The 24,695-nt window shown below is 38.9% G+C and overlaps 1 protein-coding gene and 1 long non-coding RNA gene across 3 annotated transcripts in view; one reads left to right on the forward strand and one right to left on the reverse strand.

Moving 5' to 3' along the window:
• TDRD9 (tudor domain containing 9) overlaps positions 1-24,695 on the reverse strand; it is a 71,779-nt gene that overhangs the window by 3,072 nt on the left and 44,012 nt on the right. For both annotated transcript variants that reach the window (XM_074542286.1, XM_026791205.2), the window contains 21 exons: positions 23,973-24,070; positions 23,479-23,610; positions 22,699-22,861; positions 22,553-22,616; positions 22,022-22,085; positions 20,495-20,539; positions 18,949-19,002; positions 17,265-17,381; positions 16,319-16,426; positions 14,235-14,335; positions 13,413-13,586; positions 12,068-12,179; positions 10,525-10,737; positions 9,512-9,601; positions 8,101-8,361; positions 6,057-6,206; positions 4,908-4,978; positions 4,446-4,555; positions 4,185-4,278; positions 3,379-3,517; positions 1,368-1,477 (listed from right to left, as the gene is read on the reverse strand). In XM_074542286.1, the coding sequence (XP_074398387.1) occupies positions 1,368-1,477; positions 3,379-3,517; positions 4,185-4,278; positions 4,446-4,555; positions 4,908-4,978; positions 6,057-6,206; positions 8,101-8,361; positions 9,512-9,601; positions 10,525-10,737; positions 12,068-12,179; positions 13,413-13,586; positions 14,235-14,335; positions 16,319-16,426; positions 17,265-17,381; positions 18,949-19,002; positions 20,495-20,539; positions 22,022-22,085; positions 22,553-22,616; positions 22,699-22,861; positions 23,479-23,610; positions 23,973-24,070 (2,470 nt within the window). The remainder of the gene's footprint in view (positions 1-1,367; positions 1,478-3,378; positions 3,518-4,184; positions 4,279-4,445; positions 4,556-4,907; positions 4,979-6,056; positions 6,207-8,100; positions 8,362-9,511; positions 9,602-10,524; positions 10,738-12,067; positions 12,180-13,412; positions 13,587-14,234; positions 14,336-16,318; positions 16,427-17,264; positions 17,382-18,948; positions 19,003-20,494; positions 20,540-22,021; positions 22,086-22,552; positions 22,617-22,698; positions 22,862-23,478; positions 23,611-23,972; positions 24,071-24,695) is intronic.
• LOC141729321 (uncharacterized) lies at positions 2,977-24,246 on the forward strand. Its single transcript, XR_012580674.1, has 3 exons — positions 2,977-4,607; positions 5,203-5,276; positions 20,235-24,246. It is a non-coding gene; the product is annotated as an uncharacterized LOC141729321 (long non-coding RNA).

The following is a 24,695-nucleotide window of genomic DNA, read 5'->3' on the forward strand; positions in this document are numbered from 1 at the left end:
GTGCCAAGCTCTGACCCTTCCCCTCCCAGCTGGCTGCAGATGTCTGAACAATCAGCCCAAAATAGGTGCCCAGAGTGCAGCAAGCATTCACATGTCTGAACAAACAGCAGTGACATTTTAGTGCCTGCAATTCAGCATGGAAGCGTTGATGTCCCAGCACGAGCTGTTACTGTCACAGTCACCTCCAGACAGGGGCTGTGGCTTTGCCTCTTTCTGCCTATCCACATCCCTTGACTTCTCCGTTGCTTGTGCTCTTTTAATTTTATTTCTAGTGCCTCAAAAGGTAAGGCTGACTTGTTAATTTACTATGGAACGCACCCAAATTTTATTTGGACTTTTGGAAATAGGAAGTATGGGTGTCTGCTTTTACCTTAAAGCAATTTGATAGTTTTTTTTCCTACAGATAAGAGAGCAAGTACTTTCAAAACCAAGGAACACCTGAAAAATCAGCATGAACAGCTGCTCTGATAATCATTCTGATAACCCTGGGTAAGAGCAGGGTTCTGATTTTTATCAGCACAATGAACTGCCTAACTTTGACATCCTGCAGTTACTTCAGCCAAGCTCTATTGGCAAAAAAAGGTCCTATTTCTTACAGATGAGGCTGGTAAAAGTTATGTTATGGCCTCTGGGACAGAACTCTTTTTAAGATAGTTTAGTGGAGAGCCAGATAAGGATGAGAAAATTCTCCTGGTGATACACACACAGCACTAAAATTCATGCATTGTACAAACAAGGGAAGATTTTTCACATTATGCTCAGCAGCAGACAGGAGAAGCTGTTCTGGGATATTTCACTGCACTCCTTCTCTCAAACTACAGGGTGAAAAATTCACTGAATCACAATGGTGTTTTCAGAACCTGCTTCACTTCCAAGAGGCTTGCAAGGAAGAAAGGCAGGTGGCCTTACTTCAGTTCCTAAATTTGCCTGAGACTTCCAATTCACTTGGCCAACACCTATTCTGCACAGGTCTGCTGAGGAAGGAGAGGCAGCATACATGATTCAAATTCAATGTACAGGAAGAAAGAATTCTAAATACTTCTGCACTGCTATGCCATAAGACTCCATTAGCTTTGTCCTGGGTGCAAAAACAAGGATACAGAAGAGCTGATATCCTGTAGAACAGGTTTTACAGTCTAGGTTTTTTGACTCTTAAGTGATTTGGCTTCCCTGAAGAACCAGTGCTTCCACAAGAAGTCTAAGGTTGTTTATTATACTGCTTTATAAATAAACAAAATAAATTAAATGCATCATTAAATGAGAGCATATATTATTTTTCCAAAGCCTAACCTGAGCTATGCTTCAAGCAATCACTCATTTTTGCTGAGACTGTGAAACAGAAGATATTTTTTCTACAAAATGATTACCAGAGAAGCTTCTGACGAATATCCTCCTGCAGCTGTGCCACTTGCTCCTGTCCAAAATGCAATGCTTGCTCACAGAGCAGCTTATTCATGGCTGTCCTCAGACTGTTTATCTGTAAAACACCAGATACAGAATATAAAGCACTTTAAGCCAGCACAAGGTCTGTATCATATTACACTGACATGAAGGTGGTTGTGGCATCCACATCATTGAACTTCAATTGGCATAGTATTTCCAGAAGTAAAAACATCTGAGGTTTCAGAAATGCTTCTTCCTGCAGCTGCACCTCTGGTGGTCAGTGATGTTAATATTTCAGCCACCTGGTATCACAGTTTTTAAGGTTACTCGGATATACAAGCTACCACTTGCCTGGACTTTTTCCAAAGCAGAATTCCCTCTGTGAAAGTTTTAAGCCTTTTCTCTCTCTGTCCATAATTTTTCGCATACACAGCAGCTTGGTGTTACCACTCTGGCTAAGGCATCATGAATACAGCCAGCACACCCCAAATCAGTGCTTCCAGAAAATACCAGCTCACAGATGTGTGGGGGCCTGAATGTATGTTGTATTGTGGGATCTGTGTGGGTCCGAGTTGCTCCAAAAGAGCTGCAGCTGCAGGGACCTTAGTTGGGCAGCAGCTGTAGCTCGTGAAGGTAACTGAAATAAATAGGGGTGGGTCAAGAGCCCAGGAGGAGCCCCTGAGAAGACAGGAAGGACTGTGCTGCAGAGAATGGAGAAGAGCCCCAGCAGAGAGGGAAGAACAACGCTGCAGCGAAGATTACAACAACTGGTGCCCCATGTGATGAAGAACGCACAACCAAACATTGAAAGAAGGTATGGAATCCCCCGGACAGCCGAGAGCTGTGGCAGCCTGAGAGCTGGGACTTTGGAATATCAGCCAGAGAGCTGGGACTATAGAAGATAGGACAGCTGAGAGCTGTGGCAGCCTGAGAGCTGGGACTAGAGAAGGTATGGAATCCCCTGGACAGCCGAGAGATGTGGCAGCCTGAGAGCTGGGACTGTATAGGGATATGTATATATTCTATGCATGTATCTAAGACAGCTGAGAGCTGGGACTGTATGTATATTGTCATTGTATTATTGTTAAAAGAAAAGGGGGAAATGTGGGGGCCTGAATATATGTTGTATTGTAACACCTGTGTGGGTCCGAGTTGCTCCAAACGAGCTGCAGCTGCAGGGTCCTTAGCTGGGCAGCAGCTGTAGCTCATGAAGGTAACTGAGATAAATAGGGGTGGGTCAAGAGCCCAAGAGGAGCCCCTGAGAAGACAGGAAGGACTGAGCTGCAGAGAAAGGAGAAGAGCCCCAGCAGAGAGGCCATAACAACACGGCAGCGAAGATTACAACACAGATGTGTGCACCAGCATGTTCACTGTGTCCCTGGAGAACCTTCAGGAACAACCCCAAGGAGCTGCTGCACACACAGACCTACCCAGGGCACGTGTCACACACAGCCACTGTCCTGCACTGCACAGGGTGTGTACGTGCCTCCCTCTGACACATCTCCCTCTCTGAGCTGCACAAGGCACTAATGAGGAGAGCAGAGGCTTTATTGTTTGTCTGGCCGATCTGCTCTGAGATGCATCTGCTCAGAGCTGTAAAATCAAACTGAAGCCTGCAAAGCAGCAGTGGTCTGCTTGTCAGTAAAAGCCATGACAATCCTAAGAAGAAAACTAGTAAGCATTGACTTCCAGTTAGTGCAAAATTGATGATTATATTTTGAAAAGTGTGTAACCTTCTAGAGTACCTTATTAGTTCTGAGTGTAGGGATGGGGCAATTGCTTCTCCTGATAAAAATCTAAGATTATATAAAGGGAGCACATGGAAAAATCCAGACAAACAAAACTGAAGAAAAACCCAACAAGCAAACAAAACTACAAAAAACCCGAACCCCACAGTCCAAACAATCTCTTTTATTAACAATAAGAGTAACAAGCTCAGATGCACCGACTTCTACTGAATTCCAACCGTAGTGAAAATTCTTACTCAAGTTTTACCTCTGTTATGTCTTCCAGTCCAAAATGCACATCAAATGTCACCTCCATATCATTTGCTGGAAACAGTGGAGCCCCAGATGTCTGACTCCAACCCAAACCACACAAAACACCAGTAAAATACTTCCCACTTTTATCAACTCTACATGAAAAAGAAAGAAAACAGGGTCACCAAGAGATGAAGAAACAAAACTCTTATGAAGACAGCCTTAAATGATTTGTCTAAGCCATGCAAAGCAAGACATGAGTTTGAAAGAAGCTGAAACAATTGAGAGGCATTCACACTCAGTCATCCTGGTTTTTAAAATATACACTGATGATACAAAACTGAAGCTCGCTCTGGTTATAAAAACATATCCTCATAAAACTTACCAAAAATCATACATAAGCAAAATAAAGGAAAGCAAGCTTCGCTATTTTGAAATGAAAGTCTGCAAATACCAGAAATTCAAGAAAACACAAAAGTGATGCCACTGACAGAGCTCAGCTTTTACAAAAAATTATGCAAGTTCCTCTCCTCATGTAGATTTAACACTCCCAGTTTACCATTCCATCTTCCCAGGCTTCCAGCACAACTGGCAGGAGCTGTAATGCCTTATCATGAGAAGAGACTCTGCAGCACCAATTCCTAAGTCCATGAACAAGTTATTTTACCTACATATTTTACTAAAACTCATTAAAAAAAACAAAAAAAACACTAGGAAGAGAATACATAATATGGTAAAAGCAAATAAATAATACCTGTAAAAACTTTGTGAGGATCCTAAAGAAAATAACAAAAGAGCCACCACTTTGAAATGCACAAATACCTGAGCTCTATTGCAGGAGCAAACAGCATACTGAGGAGTGCAAGCAGGCCATGAATAGGAGGCATCAAAGATGTTTCCCCTAAAATCACAGACCCTGGCACCAAAAGAAAAAAAAAATCAACTCACTCTAAGGAGCATTTAATAAAAATGAAACCTCAAAAAGAGGTGACACAGAACTACAGTGACATATTTACTCATTGAGCTATTCATATAAAACCAGCAGTCTAGAGAAATCATCCAGATGTTTTTATTAGGCATTACCAGCTGCAGTTACTGATATATCAGTGGCCACCAAGAGCGGCTGAAAGGGATCTTCTGCACCATCATGGACAACAATGGAGTTTATGCTCTCCTTATGTATGAAAACGTTTCTGGGGAAGAAATATTTTCAACAATAAAAATCTCCAAAACTCCTAAAAACATGTAAGTAAAAAAACATTTTAAATTCACAACAAAACTCAGAGTAGATGCTTACTGTTAGCAGGTTTAAATGACAGGTAATAAATAATCTCTCTATGAGACAATAATGAACCTTAAAATTACTCTAAGATTTAAAATACAATAGCATGTGTATTAATGCAATTTAAGTTTGACTCCTTCAGTCTTTTCAATGAATAAAAATTTGGAAAAAAATCTGTAGGACTAACTAGGTGGCTTTTGCCTAGTTTATTTATTGAAAATAAAAGGTAAGAACATGACTATACTTCCCAATACTTCTCATACCTGAATTGGGATATATTGGTCAGACTGTAGCATTTCAACTGGTAAGGACTGAATGGACCAAAAACTGTTACCTTCAAAAAGAAGAGAGAGAGAGAGATAGAGAGAAATGATATTCTAGTTGGCCAGCACCTGGAGCTCTTCAAATCTAAATGCTTTATAAATTAAAGCCAAACACATTTCAGCATGTACTGAGCAACACTGAGCTGCTAAACTGGTAATACAACACTTTCATTTCACTCATCTAAAACAAACTTTGCTTGCTGAGGCACTTAAATAAAATTATCTATTTTCACAGGTGCTGCAGATTTTTGACTGTCCTCTTGCTTAAAAACACCAGCACAGACTTCACAGATCACTGAAGAAAATAAGGTGATTTTATTTATATGAAGAGGTCTTTAATCTTGAGAATATCTCACTTTATGAAGTGGGCAGTTAAACAGGATTACTCCTGGGGATAAATGGAGCATGATTAGGTGCTTGAAAGCCTGAAATTTTGTGACATCTGAAATGAAAAATAATCAGAATGTAGATGAGGCCTAACTCGTAATTACAATGCAGAAGAGGACATACATCTTCCTGTTTTATATTCCTATAAGTCACTATATTTTGAGCTATCTAGTCACTATATGTAGTGACTAGATAGCTCAAAACACATTTCTCAGTTTGGCACTGGCATAGGAAAAGCATCAGTACCACTGATGCACCTATCCCAGCTGCTTACCTATCACTGGCTGATGAAGAATCAAACACTGTGTACAGTGAAAACCATGTTTAGATTTTCTGAAAAATTGACAGGGTTGTAAATTTGCTCTTTTGCTATATAATGAAGACTATTATGTAGGGAAGCATTACATTCAGCTGTTCAATTTTATCTCTGTTGTGCCTGAGTTCAAAGTGCTGCCTTCTTAGAAGAGCAGGACCACTTAGCTCTCAGGCTGTACTTCAAAACTCTGCTCAAAGCTGCAGCAGAGCAGTCAAACAGTGGTCACACTATGGCTTTCCACCAACAGAAAGCAGAATGACGAAATGCCCTATGAAATGCATCAAATAGAGCTTCATTATTTGTGGTACTTTCAATCCTCATCTCCATTCTAACAATGTGAGAAGCAGGGTCATGTGATGACAGGCCAACACCACCACTGAAGTTACCTTATGGGTTGGTGCATCAGATTTCTTTTCAGAAAAGCAGTTCAACAATCTTTCAATGAGATCCTTTTCCTCCTGTCCTACAGATATGGGCATTTGCTCTTCTTTCTTTGCTCCGTCCAAAAACAATTCCTTGAGCAAATCATGGCTTTGCTACAAAATAATGGAAGAGTTAAAAGTCTTGAACAATTATTTCTTCAAAAATTTAACAAAGACGGTCCTACACAAAGAAATACATATGTGCAAAGCCAAAAAACAACGTTCTGATGACCTTTCAGATTATATAAAACAACAAAATGGAAGAGAGTTAAAACTGAAGTGTGACAGTGGTCACAAGGGTTTTGAGGACGAGAGAGAGACAAGAATGTTGACTCTATGTTCAGAAGGCTCGATTTTCTATGATATATATATCACATTATGACTATACTAAAAAGAACAGAAGGAAAGTTCTCAGAAGCTGGCTAAGCTAAGAATAGAAAAGAATGAATAACAAAGATCTGTCTCTCAGCAGAGAGCGAGACCCAGCTCTGCTGTGAGTGGTCAGTAAATCCAAACATCCACAGGGGACCAATCACAGATCCACCTGTTGCATTCCACAGCAGCAGATAACCATTGTTTACATTTTGTTGCTGAGGCTACAGCTTCTCAGAATAGAGAAAAATCCCAAGAAAGGATTTTTCACAAAAGATGTCTGTGACACTGAAGCAGTTACAGTTTTTCAGAGTTTCAAGTCAGACTGGAGCAGCTCAATTGAGGAAATCATTTCCCAGGAAATATCTTTTGCAGAAGGGGTCTCAAAGCAGCAATGCTTTTGGCCAACAGCTCAATATGCATTATGCACATATACAAAAATACACTGCCCTATTCAAGTATTAACCTTGCCACTAGTCAAGGTGCAGCTCAGCTTCTCAGGACAGGTGTCACAGACATCTTTTGTGAAAAATCCTTTCTTTAGGATTTTTCCCCCTTCTGAGAAGCTGTGGCCTCAACAACAAAGTGTAAACAATGGTTATCTGCTGCTGTGGAATGCAACAGGTGGATCCGTGATTGGTCTTGGGTGGATGTTTGGATTTACTGACCACTCACGGCAGAGCTGGGTCTCTCTCGCTGCTGAGACACAGCCCTTTGTTATTCATTCTTTTTCTATTCTTAGCTTAGCCAGCCTTCTGAGAACTTTTCCTTCTATTCTTTTTAGTATAGTCATAATGTAACATATAGCATAAAATAATAAATCAAGCCTTCTGAACATGTGTCGGATCTCAAGATCTCAGTCCTGAGGTGCTGAGCCACCGAGACCACCTTGGGGGCTCGGGAGTCCTGGAATGTTGCCAGAAGTGTCTGGTGGCTGGACTTTGGTCCTACACAGGAGACGACAAGGATGAGGGCTTCACCAGGGTGAATGGTGAAGGGATGAGTTTAATTAGAGGGTGAGACACAGGGTTTAGGATTTATGTACAGGGGGGTTTAGAGGAGTAAGATGGAGGAATTGGGGTGTGTCCTGTCCTTCTTCTTCTTCCTCTTCTCCTCCATCTTCTTTGGCCACGGTGGCATTTTTGGATTGGTTATTACTGAGAGTGCACCGAGTTATAAGAATAAATGGTATTGGGGAAAAATGATAAATATTGTACACGTAACAATGGGTATAAAGATACGTGGCTGCCCGGGAGGGCAGACAGTGTGCCCATGGCTGACTGCTGAGCAGATCTCTGTTCGGCTGAAAGAACATCTTTTAGATAAACAATTAATAAACATAAAAACCGAAAGAAGAACTGAAGCCTCTTCTCATCCTTCGATACGCGGGCTGCCCCAAGGCCACCCCGGGCCTTTCCAGGCCCCTCAAACAGCCGAGATAAACCGGACACTTGGCGTTCCCTGGGCGGACACCACCACCACAACCTTTCGGGGGGAGATAAACCGGACAAACATGGATTCAACACTCTCGTCTCTCTCTTCACCCTGAAACCCTTGCAAGCCCTGTTAACAGACCGGCCCACGTGAAACAAATCAGAGCAAGCCAAGCAGCAGCAGCAGCTCAGTGAGGACCCACCTGTGACTCGTGTGACTCCTCAGCCAGCTCAGCGTGGCTCTCCTCGATGAGCACGTCCCGAATGTTCACCAGCCCCCGGCGCCCCGAGTGCCGGAACACATCCACGTGCAGGACGCCGTGCACCAGGGAATAAACCTCCACCAGCAGAGTGCAGCCGCTGACCAGAGAGGCAAACCTCTGGCTGGCACTGCAGCTCCACGGCTCCCCACACACCAGGGACCTGGCAGAGGGACACATCTTGCAGATCTTGAACTCTAAGGCCTGCGGCAGAAACATGGCAAACAGCTCTCGACTGACCAGAGAACCAGCATGGAAATATTTCATTCTCAGCAACTTATGTTAACTCCTACAGCTGCTGTGAAGCTACTGGCATAATTCTTCCTCCATCACTGCCAACGCTGACAGCCCATATCTCTTCAATATAGTACAGAGTTGCTAAGGAATCAGTGCAAACAGGGCAAAAAGGATAATTTGGTAGTAATTCACTATTCACAATTAAATCTTAGCAGCACAGAGATGTCTTCTCTGGAAAAACCTTGAGTCTACAACTCTCTTCAACTACAGTAACAGCAAACTTGGTAAAATCACTACAGCTCCTCTGTCCCTAGCAGGCAAGAGAAATTAAGTTCCCATGTCCACAATCACTCCCTGTAATTGTCTTCAAATGAATTTACAGCAGAAACCCTGGGTTTTTTCTAGCTAGTCGTTAAAAGATCAGGCCTAAAGCAGAAATACGTTTCCATTTAGTACATGTGCAGAAAATACAAAAAAGGGTGCTTCTTGCCAAAATTATTTTTTTACATCAGTTACTAAAGAAAATCAAACAAAATTAGCCCTGTCAAGATCTAATCTTATTCCTGCTGGTCCATTTCTCATTTTCATCATTAAATGCTTCTGAAAATATGACAAAACTGCTTCTATTAGCTTAAAAATATCTGAGTGAGCACTGAAAAACTGAATTACAATTAAAATATAGTTACTTTATTTGTAAATACAGCTCAAGAGAATTATTTCTTTGAAAAACTAGCTATAAAATCCCTCTACTTTGTGTCAAAAGATCACTAGATCTCTAACACTCATACGTTATCATCAGAGATTTCTGTCTGAAAAGATCCCAGGAAAGCTAGCAGTTCAGAGAACAGCAAAACAGCATGAAAAAAACCCACAGCTTTAAAAAATTAGAATTTCTCTACAATTAAATACAACGTAGTTCAATTGCATACAAGAATTTCTGCTCTGTAAATGCACACACCTCTGGAATTTTATTAATGAAGGCGATTTGAAGGTACTTCCATGAGCAAAATATGTATTATTTAAGTATTATTCTGAAAAGCATCCTGACATAAAGTTTACTCCTGTTTGCCAGACACAAAAACATCCAGCATGCCACAGCCAACAGCGTCACCCCTACCTGGAAAGGAAGCCCTTGAAGACACTTTGGAATCTCTTTTAGTTTATTTAAAGGCACTTCTGATCTATTGCCATAATCCACAAAAAAAACCTGGAACAAGAATCAAGAGATTCAACAAAGATTCCACAACATTAAAACTGCTACCTTTAGTGGCAAGAAAAGTCATGACTTGAGGTTAAATATTACAGTACAACACAAATGTTACCAAGTCACATGGAAGCAAATTCAAAGTCTAGAAAGCATGCAAATGAAGTCATGTCAAAAAAATATGTCAAATACTATCACATCTATTATTGGATCCCTTGGCAAAAATATCTGCTGGTAATGCAAGCAATTCACTAAATCTAGAAAAGGCAAGGTTCTCTGAAAGACTCCAAATTCTTTCCCCACATTCAAGTCTGTGTAACCTTACTTCTTCAGTGAGAGATACTACCAAAAACTGCTTTTAGCTAAGCAAATGTGAACAGGTATTCAGTGACTGTTTATAAACTCAAATGAGAAAGTCACGAGATTAGCACTACTATTCACTCATTTTTCATGACTTTAAATCATGACAATATTCAGTATTAACTCTATAGTGATGACACTCAGGTTAAGAAATAAAAGGAATTCAAAGGCCAATCTTTAAAAACTGTCCTAAAACTGCTGAAAAATACTGGCCTGAAAAATCAATACCAATCTTGGACTGTGGCACTAATTTCCATTACTCGCATCAGCATAAAGAACCAAAATATTCAGATTAACTTGATGATGATATAGAACTCAGCAGCATAAAGACCACTCCAAAAAAAACCCCACATTTTCATATTCACTGCAGGTTTTAGTCTTTATTTTACTTCATTCTGCACGAGCTTCTCAATTTAATACTAAAAATTCCTATATTCTGGAAAAGAAATGAATTCATGTATTCTGGCCAGAGTGATTTGTAGAAAAAATAAATAAAAAACAGGCAGCAAAGCTCCGAGATTGTTAACCCAATTACACGCTGCCAACTCAATATGACACAGCATTACCTCAGCAAGATCCCCATGGACATACAGAACGTGAGCTCGGTAGTATCCTCTCTTTCCCAGATAAGTGAATGGTGCCAGACAAAGCACATCTACACATGGAGGCACTGCCAAATCCACCAGGTTCTGATAGTCGATTTCAGCACTCAGAGCTCGGAGCACAGCTGTGTTTTTTTCATCTGTCCTATAACCCCAGAAGTGTCCAACTTCTACTACCTGCAGTATAAAAATCAGATAGTATCACATTTCAAATACAAACCACGTATGTGCAAAATACACAAGAACACTCCTACTCCTGACAAACAGCTCACACACACTGCAACAATGCAGTGAAGAATTTCTCTCTCATAATTTAGGATTTTTTGAAAATGTTTATTTTCTACGCTACCGCAACACACTTCTCATCTAAACAGATTCTGAGATAAGCATTACTAAAATACAGGGGCTGTTTTCATTTCCCTAAACCAAGTTAACACACAGAAAATACAAGATTGACTGGACAGGTGCAGAGATTTGGTGCACCTTTTTTTAATTAGTGACAGAATACCAGCCAGCTACGTGTGCCAGCCCATCAGCAGTGTCACTGTTCTGATGAGCCCTACCTTAGGGAACTGCTGAGAACATACACCTATTTAAAGCCAATTAAATAAAGCAAGTCATCTTTTGAAATGTCTCTTCAGAGTTTATATTTACTGCTTGTGATAAAAAACAATCTTTATTCACAATATTAAAACAGATATAAATTCACCTATTAAAACAGAAGTAGCACAGACAGCCAAGAGATTGCAATGGGTGCGATCTAATTTATTAACATTTTTAATCCAAGAGATTTAGCTGACTAAAAGGAGGAAAATATTCTTTTCTCCACTTGCAAAACATGCCACTACTAACAAGAGCTGTTTTAATACTTCATCATTTCCCCTAGCTCAGTGGTTTGAATGGTTTTTAAATTTCTATTTCAGCAGCAAATATATTGCTATTACTCTAGTAAGACTAATGAAGATGATTAGCAAAACTAATGAAAATTATAGCTAACACAAGATTTTTAAATCTCAGCTTCAGATTTCAGAAATATTTGTATATACGTAGAATTTTCCCCTAATACACTTCCATGCATGAAATATTTTTTCTGAATGAGCATATACTACCATTAATTAATCTCATTTCTCATATGCACATTTTCTGAAGAAAGCTGGCAGTTAATAACCAAGTAAATGGCCCAAATACCTTCTGATTTTCATTTTTATAGTTTACAGAAGTATTTTACCTCTTCCATTAATCCTCTTTACATTCATGTCTACTTCCAGCTAATATTTACTGTCAGCAAATCCCACAAATTTTGTGAAGTGCAAACATGTGAGTACTGTTTAACAAAGAGCTACTAAAAATAAGACCAAAATATTCCCCATGCTTCTTACAGACACCTCTGCACTAAAAACATTATCAGTACCCAATTTTTTAACAAAAGCTGGTCAGATATTAATTTCTGCTAAGCTATCTAGGTACTCATTATTACATATGACCTACTTATATATAACATTCCTACCTCTGTTACCCTGATGGACAGAAAACGACTTGGGATCATCTTTGACACTTGTAAATCACCAAATAAGATTTTCACAGGCTCCACTGTCTGCTTCTGACAATCCACATTTACTCTAAAATGGAATGAAGATGCTAAATACTTCACTCACAAGGGAAAAGTCAAGAGGATGAATTTTTTTGCTTTCATCTGCTTCCAAGGTACCCCCAGGGCACATTTATGTACTTAATGACTTTTATTTAGAAATACATTAATTCAATTAGAACACAAAATGACCACAAAGAACCAAATTACTGCAGAGTAACTTTTCAACTGCAATATAACCAAACACAAAGATACGTACCAGGGCACAGCTCTGCCATCACTTTATTAGAAAGTGAAAAAAAATTAGGGTTAAGTAGTGAGGCTTTTCGTGATGGCATTTTCTTCTAAGCTTATTTTTTGAAAACACAGTATACAAAACCACAAACATAAATTCAGGAATTTTTATATATATATGAAAAATAAAATATTCCTTTTACTTGACAAAAGATAAGACCTTTTAAGTCTTTCAGCCTAGGAGACTTCAGCTCCTCAAGAACCAATTTTCACAAAGATTTCAAATGCTGTTTTGGGCAGAGTGAAAGTGCTAAAATATTTTATTAAAAGCTAAGTACAATCAACTGGAAGTAAAATACTCACCTGTACATTAATCATCACAGTTCACTCCTGCCTTCCTACTCTAGATTTCTTATTTTTAAATACTGAAATAGCTGCAGACTAATCAGGAGCTAGGCAGAATGCCATTCTATCAGTTACTTGTATGACCTGAAGCTCAGAAGCAAAACATGGAATAACACTGCAACAAACATGCCAGATTTTCTGAGCAAAAGCAGGTGTGGAGCAGAGAGACTCAATACATTGCATTTCACAGCATTATTTCCTATTATGTTGTAACATCTCATGCTCTTATGTTCTCCCACTTTTGTTAAGCTCCATCCTCTCCCCCTTTCATTTTTGTCCCCAAATGCTACTCCCTATTTATTTTGGTTATTGCAATCCCCACATTGTCAGGAACAGAAATAACTGTGTACATCCCTATTTTTGTATATCAAAGGAAAATGGACTAGAACTTTGGGGGTGAGGGGAAAGATGACTGCATATTGGAATTCTCTTTATCTATAAAGAAATATTTAGAACAATCACCTTATTTCTAGCCCTGCAAAAATATCCTGCTTAGACAAAGTTTACATCTGTTTTTTGAACCTAACATTCTTTCCTTGGTGACACTTCCAAGGAAATTCCCAACAAATCCAGCAAACCTCATTTTGCTGCAAAGAAACACATTTTACGTAAGTAATACAATTACCTTAGAAATTCCAAACCTACAGCTTCTGCACCTTGCACTTGTCTTCTGATATCCTCTGGATGATGAACACACAGCTCAAAGGGAATCTTCAGCTGTGACATCTTGACTGCCAGGTACACTTCAGGGAGAACCTTAAAAACCTCCTTTGGATTACGGGAGAACTCCACAAAAGCCCTGTTTGCAAAAAAAAAACCACAAAAAAAGAAAAAGAAAATTTTTTTTCTCCCTGTCTTTATCCTAGCAGACCAGCAAACAGTAAAAGATACACTCCTCACAGGCTCCTTTTTTTTATGTGCCTTAAAACTTTAATTATCATGATGGTGATAAGAAAACTTTCTAACATTGCCACCAGCACATGTTAAATTTAATGCAAACAGGATGTGAAAATATATGTGACTAAGAAAGGCATTAAAGGTTGGAAAAGGAGGAAGAAGGGTTACATGAATTCAACTTTAGGCAGTCATAGGCTGAAATTAGTCAGATTATCAGCTCAAAAAGCCATCAGACTGTACAAATGAGCTGAATTTAGCATAACAGACAGAAATAAATACAGACAGATGATTTGCAATTAAGGCCCACTGTTAGAGAGCAGCAGAGACAAACCAGAAGGCTCTGCCTCAGCTACCTTATCTAATGTTATTCCAACCAATGTACATCAGACTTCAAAACCACCTTTTTCACTGATACATGAAAAGTAAGTTACTGAATCCAAGGAGAGAAGAGAAGAAATGAACTAAATTTGTCAGTAAATCACTGCAAAAGAAACTGATTACTGGATTTGTAAATGAGAACATAAGGCAGGATATTTTATTTTACACTCACCTTGATCCATTGTAGGAAATAGATTTTACCTGCCCACACTGTCTAAGCAGTGACTGCAACTGTTTATGGTATATATATCCATAGGGAGGAATGTTCTTCAGCTGTAAAGAAAAAGATGTTAAATTTAGATGCCTTCAATTGCTTTAATGCATTTTCAAGTTCACCTAGGTAGTTAGCCTTCTCCCTCACCTGAGCTGCAATAATTTTGTGCAATCTGAACTCCAACAAATTCCAAAGTGCCAGATACTACAGTACATTCAAGAATCCAAAAGACAATAAACAACACTGTTTTGCTGCTAATAATGCCCTACTACTTCAAACCAGTAGACAAACTATAAATGAAGCAAATTAATTGTAATTATATATATATATTAATCTGATACAGGTTACAAAAAGCTGTCTAGTGTCTCTTGATTTTGCTTGCAACAGAAGAGACTGGACTGCTAGGATTCTTTTTCCACAGTGGGGAACTCTATCCTGTACAGCAGGCACAGCCTGGGAAGCTGAAGGATCCTCAGCTGCTGCATGTCCTGGCAGTCCTATCACACACTGAATTACTGAGCTGTGCTGGGACAGCTTGCACAAGTGGAAAGCTCTCTCACATGGATATCAACCTCTTAGGGATGGCAAAGAATACTCTCCTCATCTTCCTTCTGTAGAGGTGTAACTCCAGTGTAAGCTTTCACAACTATAAACATTCAACTACAGTCATGTGCCCATTTCACTAACTTTTTCTTATTAGTATCTCATGAGATCTTGATTTAATACAAAATCATGAACTCCTGATCAGAAACTTCAAACTTTGAGACTTGGAACTATTTTTCAGAGTCTATGCAACTGTCTCTTCTTTTCTTTGGCCCTTACAACTTCAGACAGGAAAAAAACAGATTATCTTTTTACCATGTTCCTATGCCCTGAAAATTACAGCAATAAGATCAGGGGCTGGTCAAAACCATGGTCTAGGTCAGACTGCAGAAACTCCCTCAAGGGAAGATAATTCAGAGAGACCAGACAGTGGGAGGTTGAACTGTCTTTTATCTCTTCAGCACACCGTTAGGAGCAGTCTATGGCTGTAAGAATCTCTCCAGGTGACAGCCTGAGCAACTTGCAGCATTTGTGCCCAAGATGATCATTTACACTGATGAAGACACAGCAGCTACTTCTTCCAAAGTAACAAGCAGCTGATGTAAGAGTACATCAAGAATTAAATGCATTAAAAGTGAGCAGCTATTTAAATCTACCAATTTAATATTAATCAATGCTGCTGTGGCGAGACTTTATTCCACAACATTGAGTCCAGTGTGGTATTTTGCTTCAGTATCCTTAAACTGCATGGAGCACAAAAAATCCCTTGTCAACAAGATTTTCTGACTCTCTCTCCTTTTTTATCTACTGTCTCTTGTGACAGTAAAGTCTCTTCTTTGAGACTTGTTGGTAGATTTGGTTTCTGTAAGCACAGGTCATGGCTGTTTTACAGTGTAATACCTACTTCAGATACACCAAATATTTTCTTAGTTTAGACTGCACAATTTTGCAAAATCAACACAGCCATTTTAAACCTGCACATATGCAATCAGCTGAAAAGCCATTTCAGAAGATAAAACCCAGTGTAACACCTGAGTAACCTTAAAGCAACCCACACATATGTCATGCACTAACAAGCAGGAGATGACAAAAAACTAACACTGAAGTTGCAACCCTACATTAACTTAAGTACTCAGTAAAAAGTACCTATCAAGGATGCTTTTTACTGAGTACTTAGGTTAATGTAGGGTTGCAACTTCAGTGTTAGTTTTTTTTGCTCTATTTTTCCAATTTTTTTTTAGTTTGATGAAAGTTGTTTGCCTGTGCAAGATTAGCAATCAAATGCATAGAGGCAGTTCTCAAGAATTCTTTGAAAATTTCCCACCTACACAATGTTTATTTTATTGAAAGAAAGGAAGGTGGGACAGACCAAGCAAGGATCAGAGTAGGTAATTATTTCTCTCCTTGCCCAAGTCAGAACAGAACTTGAAAATAGCACCCAAACACTTCGTATTTCTGTTACTAGATTCTTAATTGAGTCATTCAACTACTTAACCTACCATTACAGTGGTTTTTGGATCCTTGCCAGCAAGGTCTTTCATGGCAATTTCTCCATTACATTTTCCAAAAGTACAATAGTTTGGGTAGAAAGCACCAGCTATTACCACCTGAAATCAAGAAAAGACTTTGTGAAACACAGCAGACTGTATTCAGTTTCTTGAAATGAAATACACTGGCGACATATAGAGACACCAAAAGATCACATTAACATTTTTTCCCGTCTCTGTTCAGGAATTACCAGAACTGGGGACTAAACACAAATTCTTAAAAATAGATTTTTGTGAAAATAGCTCAATTTCTAGAACAATTCTACAACATTAATGCTGTTGTATGCAGACTTCTGGAACAATTCTACAACATTAATGCTGTTGTATGCAGACTTGCTCTATTCTATTGGTTGAAAACTGCAATTGTTAGTTCTGATTTCAAGAGCCTAAATTAAAACAAATTCACACAAAATCGCTACGGGTAAATTGTTCAGTTTTCAAGCTGTATCTTAAAATGTTCAACAACTCAGCTCCAAGAAGCTCACTGCTTACATAGTTAAACCAATTGCCACTGAAATGATAAATAAGTCTGGGAAAATAAAAGCACTGCTAATCAGTTCAAATAAGACAAGTAATTGAATTGGAAATTAGACAAAGTTAAAATAGCTAGACATGAAATTCCCTATACTCCCTCCCCACCAACTAACCAAGCCAGTGTTCAAATAAAACCTCAAGCAAGGGATAATATAATTTTCAATTAACTAACATTAGTTGTCCTTCTGCACTGCCAAAACACTGGGGTTTTTTTCTACCCAAAACTGCTACATCCACATAGAATTTTGGAAAACAAGTGTAACACTAGTTCATCAATATTAAGAACTGAAAATCATGAAAATTGATATGAAGATTCAACTGCAATTTTTGTAAATGACATTTCTTTATGACAGTAAAGCATTACCTGCAGGATGAAGCGTTGTTTGCACACATACTCCTCGTCCATAGGAGATGGCTGAGCTTTAACATGCATGTTAAAGGCACTGACTCTCTTCTTCAAGTTGTGAAATAACTCTGCCACCTGAAATTTGATCTCCAAGTTACATTTAAAATGGATCAAACCCAGCCTCAAACTGAAATAAAATCTGTTAGGTAAAGTCTGAAATAACTGGGCAAACTCCCTTCCCTTTTCAGGTGACTGGTAAGCATTTCACCAATACATTGCTCAGCACCTTCATGTTGGAAAATAATTTCAATACTGTGATTCAAGCAATTTTCCCAAAATCTCCTTATAAAGAACAATTCTGTATTCACAAAGCATATCATGCATATATGACACAGAACAAAATTAGGAAAAGAACTGAATTATCTTTTACAAGATGGTATTTTCTATTTAAGTCATTTTAGGTTTGTAACTTAGGAGGCAAAAATCTTGCTAACAACCTGGAATTCTGCACCCAACTGCAGCAGTGACCATGCTGCACCCTCAGTTTAGCAGACAACTCTGATTACTGTGACAGAGATCAAACTTATGCCCCCCAGCAGAACTTACTTCAGCTTTTCCAATATTCAGCATTTCCAAGAAACTCCCACAAGCAACCCCTGGTCCTCCAACCACACAGAGTGAATGCCTTCACTCTCCCAAATGATTCTGGAGCAGATGTACAAAGCAGTGTCCACACAGCTTTTTTGTAGCTGCATTTCTCTTTCCTTTCAGCTGCTGGCAGTTCTAGCTCACTACCAGAATAAGCATTGCCAGAAAGGAGCCCCTGGGACTGACTCAGTTCTGCAAGCTCACTTCCACACAAGGGGATTATGACATTAGGATCTTTAGGTGCAGCAAATAGAAGCCCCCAAATCTTACTAAGTGTTAAGTGCAGGTGACCATCCTAAATTCATATATTATGTTGTGCACAACCTCTTCCAGCATTATCTGAAACTGAGAGGCTGCCATGTGAGACTGATCATTCCACTGTCCAGTTTAACAAAATTTGCTTTTCTTTTTTTTGGCTGTTATCACATCTCCAAGTCAGAAAACTATTGCCATTTCTTATCCAGACTGCTGCTCACTATCAAATTCTATTTTTATTTCCTTTTTGAACACAGGCCCCTCATTGCTCATGCCAAAGGTATGAATTGGTGAAATAATGGCCAAGGCCATTCTGCTGATCAATAAGTCAGGAATCTTATTTTCCCCTCAATATATCCCATTAAGCTTGAAACCCACTGTGATGCTGAGTTTTCATTAACTGCTACAGTAATGTTTGCAACAAAGCCCCACAGACTCTCAAGTCCAGGCCTCACTCTGTAACTGTGTTTGCTTAGAGTCTTCCCAACCAGAAAACAGAAGTTATTTAACAACAGACAGCAGTCACACAACAACCAAGTGATCTCAGGAACCTATAAAATTAGCAAATGATAAGAGGTTTCTTAAAAATATTTTAAAAATGATAAGCAGTTAATAATTTAACCACTCTGTTTATCATAACAAAATTCCTTTCAACTAAATTCATAGTTTATTTTAAGAAAATACACATCTATATATATTGCTAGATATGTAACACAGTAGGTTTATCCATGATTTTTACATTTACAGAGAATAAGAAAAGTCCTTCTGCTTATAAAAACCATTACCTACTTAATCTTACCTCTTTGATCTTGTTTATATGAATACAATTAGATCGACCCCACTCAAGCTCTTCCTGAAAAAGAAAGTTAGAACTTTTTTCTTCTACTGCTAGTAAACTTTTTCTCACACTTCTCTAGGTGGACACAAACAATAGTTGCATATAGCAACAGCAGAACTTAATCACATTTCACAACTCTGCATTCATACTAAGTTTTGTGACATGCATGAAAATGTAAAACAGTTATGTATTTGACTAAAACTATACTCTGTTTATCACCAATGCAGTTGTGGGTCATCTAACCTTTCCATTATCAACCCACAAGTCCAACAACTCTGTGCTGCTACTAAAAAAAAAATCTACTTTAACATTCACACTTAGAGAATCACAGGAATGCTACTGTTTGGGAAAACCTCCAAGATTCTCAAGTTCCACCATTAACCCAGCATTCCTGTGTCCAGAACTGAGCCATGTCCCCAAGTCCCACACCCATTTGAAGAAATCCATGGATGGTGACTCCACCACTTCTCTGGGCCATCTGCTGCAATGTTTTCAGTGAAAAAAATTTTCCTAATTGCAATCTAAACCTCTCCTGGTACAACTTGAGGCCATTTTCTCTGCTTCCATCACTTGGAGAAGGGGCCAACCCCCAACTCAACATAACCTCTTTTCAGGCTGTTGTAGAGCAGTAAAGTCTCCCCTGAGCCCCCTTTCTCCAGAGTAAAACTTTCCAGTTCCCTCAACAGCTCCTCACCCTGGAGCTTTGTGCTCCAGACCCTTCACAGCCCCACTGCCCTTCTCTGGACACACTCCAGCACCTCAGGGCCCTCCAGTATTCTCCACACAGCACTCAAGGTGTGGCCTCACCACTGCAAAGCACGGTAGGGGGGAAAAAAAAAAAAATCATTTCCCTGGTGCTGCTGGCCACATGAGTGCTGATACAAGCCAGGATGGATTTCCTGGCAATCTGGGAACACTTAAACTCAGAACTCCTTTCTTTGCATGCACATCTTTATCAGACATACTGGCTACTTGTAACTCAGTGTATGTTATGCACTGGTGATCATAAAAGATACTGCAATCTGGAAGAACAAGGGAAATAAAAAAGGTTTTATCTTGTGTACACAAAAGGAGGACTGGAGGCAGCTACTGGGGGCATGCTACTGGTTTTTGTGACTGATGTACTTAAACATCTTCCATCTTTCAGGGTTTTCTGAGGGCACAGAAATCTGTGTATTTAAAAAAACAGAGATACTTATGCACAATAACAGTATTTCTTTCAACTACAGCTCAATTTCTCTTTTTAGGTTGGATTTCAAACCCTCTGGCCACTGTTGATTCCTCTGTGGAAGGAGCTAATATAGGGGATTGTCTTCAAGTAACTCTGCACTGGATTCAAATGCTTATTTTCTTTCAAAGCCTAGCCTATTTATGTATGAAAAGTCATAATTACTGTAAATAAACATTGCTAGCAAAACTTCTTCCTTTTTGTATTTACTATGAAAAAAAATACTCCAGCACTTAAGTCCCCAACCTTGAACAGAGAAGAAGAAAAAGTTTAACTAACCTTGGGATTTCTCAGCTTCCCTTTTTCTTTGCAGGCCTGCCATGCCTAAGGAAAAAATGGTGTAGTATTCAGATACAAAATGTAATGCTTTAGTAATAATTATTACAAATATTAACATGCCATTTAGAACTATAAATTTCTTTTCATATCAACACTGAAGGTAATTTTTCAACAACAGGCTGTCCACTGGCTTTATGAGAGGAAATGGATGGAGTGTTCAAGCACATGCAACCACAAATTATTAGAACAACTGTACGCTGTAATTTGACACTTTAAAAAAGCAGATTACTTTCAAAACCGTTTCTTTTTCTCCTGGCTTTGGGACAAAAGCAATGAAATGACTGATTCAGGTAAGTTCTGATGCAAATGCCTCCCAGAAAACAGGAATGGAAGAAAAATTAAAATACCCAGCATATTAATGAAAATCACTTCATTATTAGGCAGCTTATGACAGATGCCTGCAGAACACATTTCTATTTTGACAGCAAGTCACCTCACAAAACAATAATCCAGCTTACTGGGGACACTGACTACACTGAATGCAAGGTTGAACAGCCAGACTGCATCTCCCTACCTTGACAGAAAAGAAGGAATCCAATCTGAATCAAGGAGTTTGGAAACAAACTTTCCTGAATTTACCTGTTCTTTTAAAATACTCAGCCATTCAAAACACAGCTTTCACATCACTCACACAAAGAGATATTTCACTGGAAGCTCTGTCTGAATGTTCCTGCTTATTCTCCAGGACAATATACTGTTTTACAGAAACAGCATATTCAGATGAACAGGTGATAACTACCAGGTGACACAAGGGAAATGTGTAACAGTATTTAGGGAATTCATAAAACATGATTTTTTAGCCTCAGGATTACTGGATACACGTGCCATACATGCCCCTGTGTGCTTCAAGAAATTCTAACAGCAGAGCAGAAAAAAATCCAAGTCAGTTTTGACCAAAGGGCAACATGGTCAAAAAAAGGAGAATAAATTAAATCAGCAGCTGAAGATTTTGGACTCTCCAGAAGATTATAAAACACACCAGAGCTTGCATTGTAGAAAATGTTGGAATTTGAACAGCAAGTTCTTCCAGCAGAAGCTTTTGCTGTGCTGTCCCAGCTCTGACTCCCCGTGGAGGAACTGACCCCTGTCCATGGTACTGAGCCACCAAACAGCCAAGAGTACCAAAAAATAACATTTGCACAAAACCATTCCAAAGCCAAAGCTAAGAAGTTTGGAGAAAGGTCACCAAACTCATTCTGTATTAGAATTTACCAGTCCAAACTGTCCTTGGTTAAAAACTACCTACAAACATCACCACATCTCTGACATTTCATTTTTGGCTATTAGAGACAATTGGAACTTTACACAGTTGCACCAAGACTGCAAAAAACATCAATATGTAGCTATCAGTAATATGATGTTTTTAACAACTGCTAAGTAAAAATGCTTTACTGATCCTACAAAAATGAGATCTTTATACTGGTCTATCAGATTTCACTGTAACCTAAGCTGGAACAAAAGACTTACCCTAAATGCATTCAGAATTGCAATACAGTCACTCCTACTATTCCCAGCAAAAAACATTTTTTTCCTGTCAATACAAACAAAAACTATTAGCAACAATATGTTTTTCAAATATTACATGTACTACACAGCTCAGTAACACCCTCCGTGCCTTTAATAAACATGATCAATACACTTTTTGTAATTACTTGTTCTTATTCACATCTGCTCACTGAAGGAGATGCTCTGTATGAGCAGGATAATAATAAGTAATTGTCTTGCTATTTAAAGGATCATTTTAATAGACACTGCAACATGAAAAAGGCAAAGCTGAAGAACCAGGCCTTGTGCTCAGCAGATGGTGAGTTAGGCTCTGTGATTTATGCTCCCAAATAAATAGCTTCCAGTATCAGCTACTCAGACAGGCTTCTTTTTGCACTTCTTAGCATTTTAACAGAAAATCAGACTCATGAGATGGAAAATTATATCGGGAAATCAACTCTGCCCTATGCTCTCAAATGTAGTTAGAAAGTGATGAAGCATCTGGGGCACTACCTGTATGCATCAACATGCTTTTTGAAAGGTACTGCAAAAAAATTCCGCGAAGACAGCGCTGCAGCTACAACAAAAACAAATCAAAATTAAAACCTGCAAATCATCTGGTTCTAGAGAAATGTTCTCACATGTTTTCTTTCAGTTACCTATAATAAGGCACTCCTCTAAGCAACCAAAGACATGCCCAAGGACTATCAATTTTCCAAGATGCAGGTCCAGTGGCAACTGTGTCAGTACTGTTCCTATGAAACTCAGCTCACCATCATGCAGATCATCTTCTGTGTGCACAGAGGTTGTAAGTGCTCCAAGCTAGAGAAATTAAAATGCATTCACTTGTAAAAGCTGACTAAGTACACCTAAGACAATTTTTAAAGCCTGGCACCTGGCACTTCTGAAACCAAAGCTGCTACATATACTGGATATAAAGGCAAGCTACAAATGATGCAAATATTTATTTCTCATGCACTTTGGAAAAGAAAAAAGTTTAATGCAATGAAGATTCTCCCTTATCTTTATAACTGAAACTCAAAATCACTCTCTTCCTTGTACAGGTGAGAAGGGGATCTTCACGCTGACCTCTACAAATCACACATTTTAAGAGTCTGGTTTTTTACTTATTCATAAGCAATGTTGCTTACAGAGGTTTTTTTTTGGTCTATTTCTCTATTCTTTCTCACCACAGATGCTAGTCCTCAAAAAGCATCATTACTCCCTGATTAAATTACAATTGTGTTTTAAAGATTTAACTACGGAAATTATGCTCAAAAGGATGGAAACCCAACAAGAGACCGAGGCATGAGAAACTCTCTAGACACAATTCATACCTGAGGCTCCAGTTAAGACTGCTACTACCTTAAATACAAAGGAAACCATTTCTGCAGTACATTCCTATTACCCTGGATTAACAACATGAAAAGGAAGCCTACCTCTTTCAGCTGAAGTATTGTACGTTCAATGTCACCCACACTGGGGGGAGAGAGAGCTGTTGCCAGCAAGGCTTTTGGTTCCCCCATATCAAGCTTCTTTAATTTTAAGACTGTAGATCCTAATGGACAATGCTGAAGGGAAGACAAGATTATCATTACTCTCCCCTCATGGGAACTGTGACAAAGTGTTTTATATGAAGAAGTAAGTTCACAGTTTAGCAAAATCTGCAGTTAATTGGGTATAACAAGGGTTTGTTTTCTTTTGAGTGGATTACTTATTTCTAATCCACATCAATTTTACTGCTATAATTTATCTCCTTCTATAAGGAAACTATGTGGAATGATCTTTGTCAAATAGTTACCACGTTGAATTCTAGTCATTGCTATTAGTTATTAGTAACTATTCCAATCATCTTCAGAGAAAGTAAAGCAAAGTTTCTCTGCTATGACTAAATGTATTAAAGAAAACCTAATCCTCAACCCAAAAGCCTTACCAGCATCTCAGGTTCTGACTTCTCAGGAATACAGTCTGCCCAGAAGTCCTTGCATATGAGCCTGTAACAGTAGCCTTTGGAAACACGTCCAGCACGACCTTCACACAAAACAAAAAATCACCGATTTGTAAATTGCGTAAGTTTTTTCCAAAGCCGTCCATCTACAAAGCCTCTGGGCAGCTGAGCAGCACACGACAGCTGATGCTGCAGGCTGAGCAGTGTTCTGCTCTCTTGCAGCAGACAGGCCCAGAGGACACAGAAGGGTAGGACAAAAAAATTTGTTAGTTACTGCTCCTGTGAAAGCAAAAAGAATTACATAACTATTTCACTCAAATACCTCTTTCACATAACTGCCCTCAAATCAACAGCCATTTTTCTCAGTTGAACAGGCATTTCCTGTTTGACTCTATAGCTAGAAAATCATCTTCAATATAAACAACTTTTAAGCTCCAATGATAAACAGCAAAATGTCTTTATGATCTACTATTTACGTAAAAACACAATGACTCAGAACTCTATCTTCACAAATCCAAACACCATTCACTTCAACCAACTCAATGGTACTCCTCTCTGTGGGACAGTCCCCTAGTGTCCCACAGAGTGGGACTCGTTTATCAGGCCACATTTTTAAGTCACATGCACAAGCCCAAGTCTTCTACACAGAATGCTACTTCTCCTGGTTGTTGTGACCTTTGCTGACCTGGAACCAAATGGAAATAAATC

This window comes from Zonotrichia albicollis, chromosome 6 (assembly GCF_047830755.1).
Source record: "Zonotrichia albicollis isolate bZonAlb1 chromosome 6, bZonAlb1.hap1, whole genome shotgun sequence".
In the NCBI taxonomy this organism is placed as follows: domain Eukaryota; kingdom Metazoa; phylum Chordata; class Aves; order Passeriformes; family Passerellidae; genus Zonotrichia; species Zonotrichia albicollis.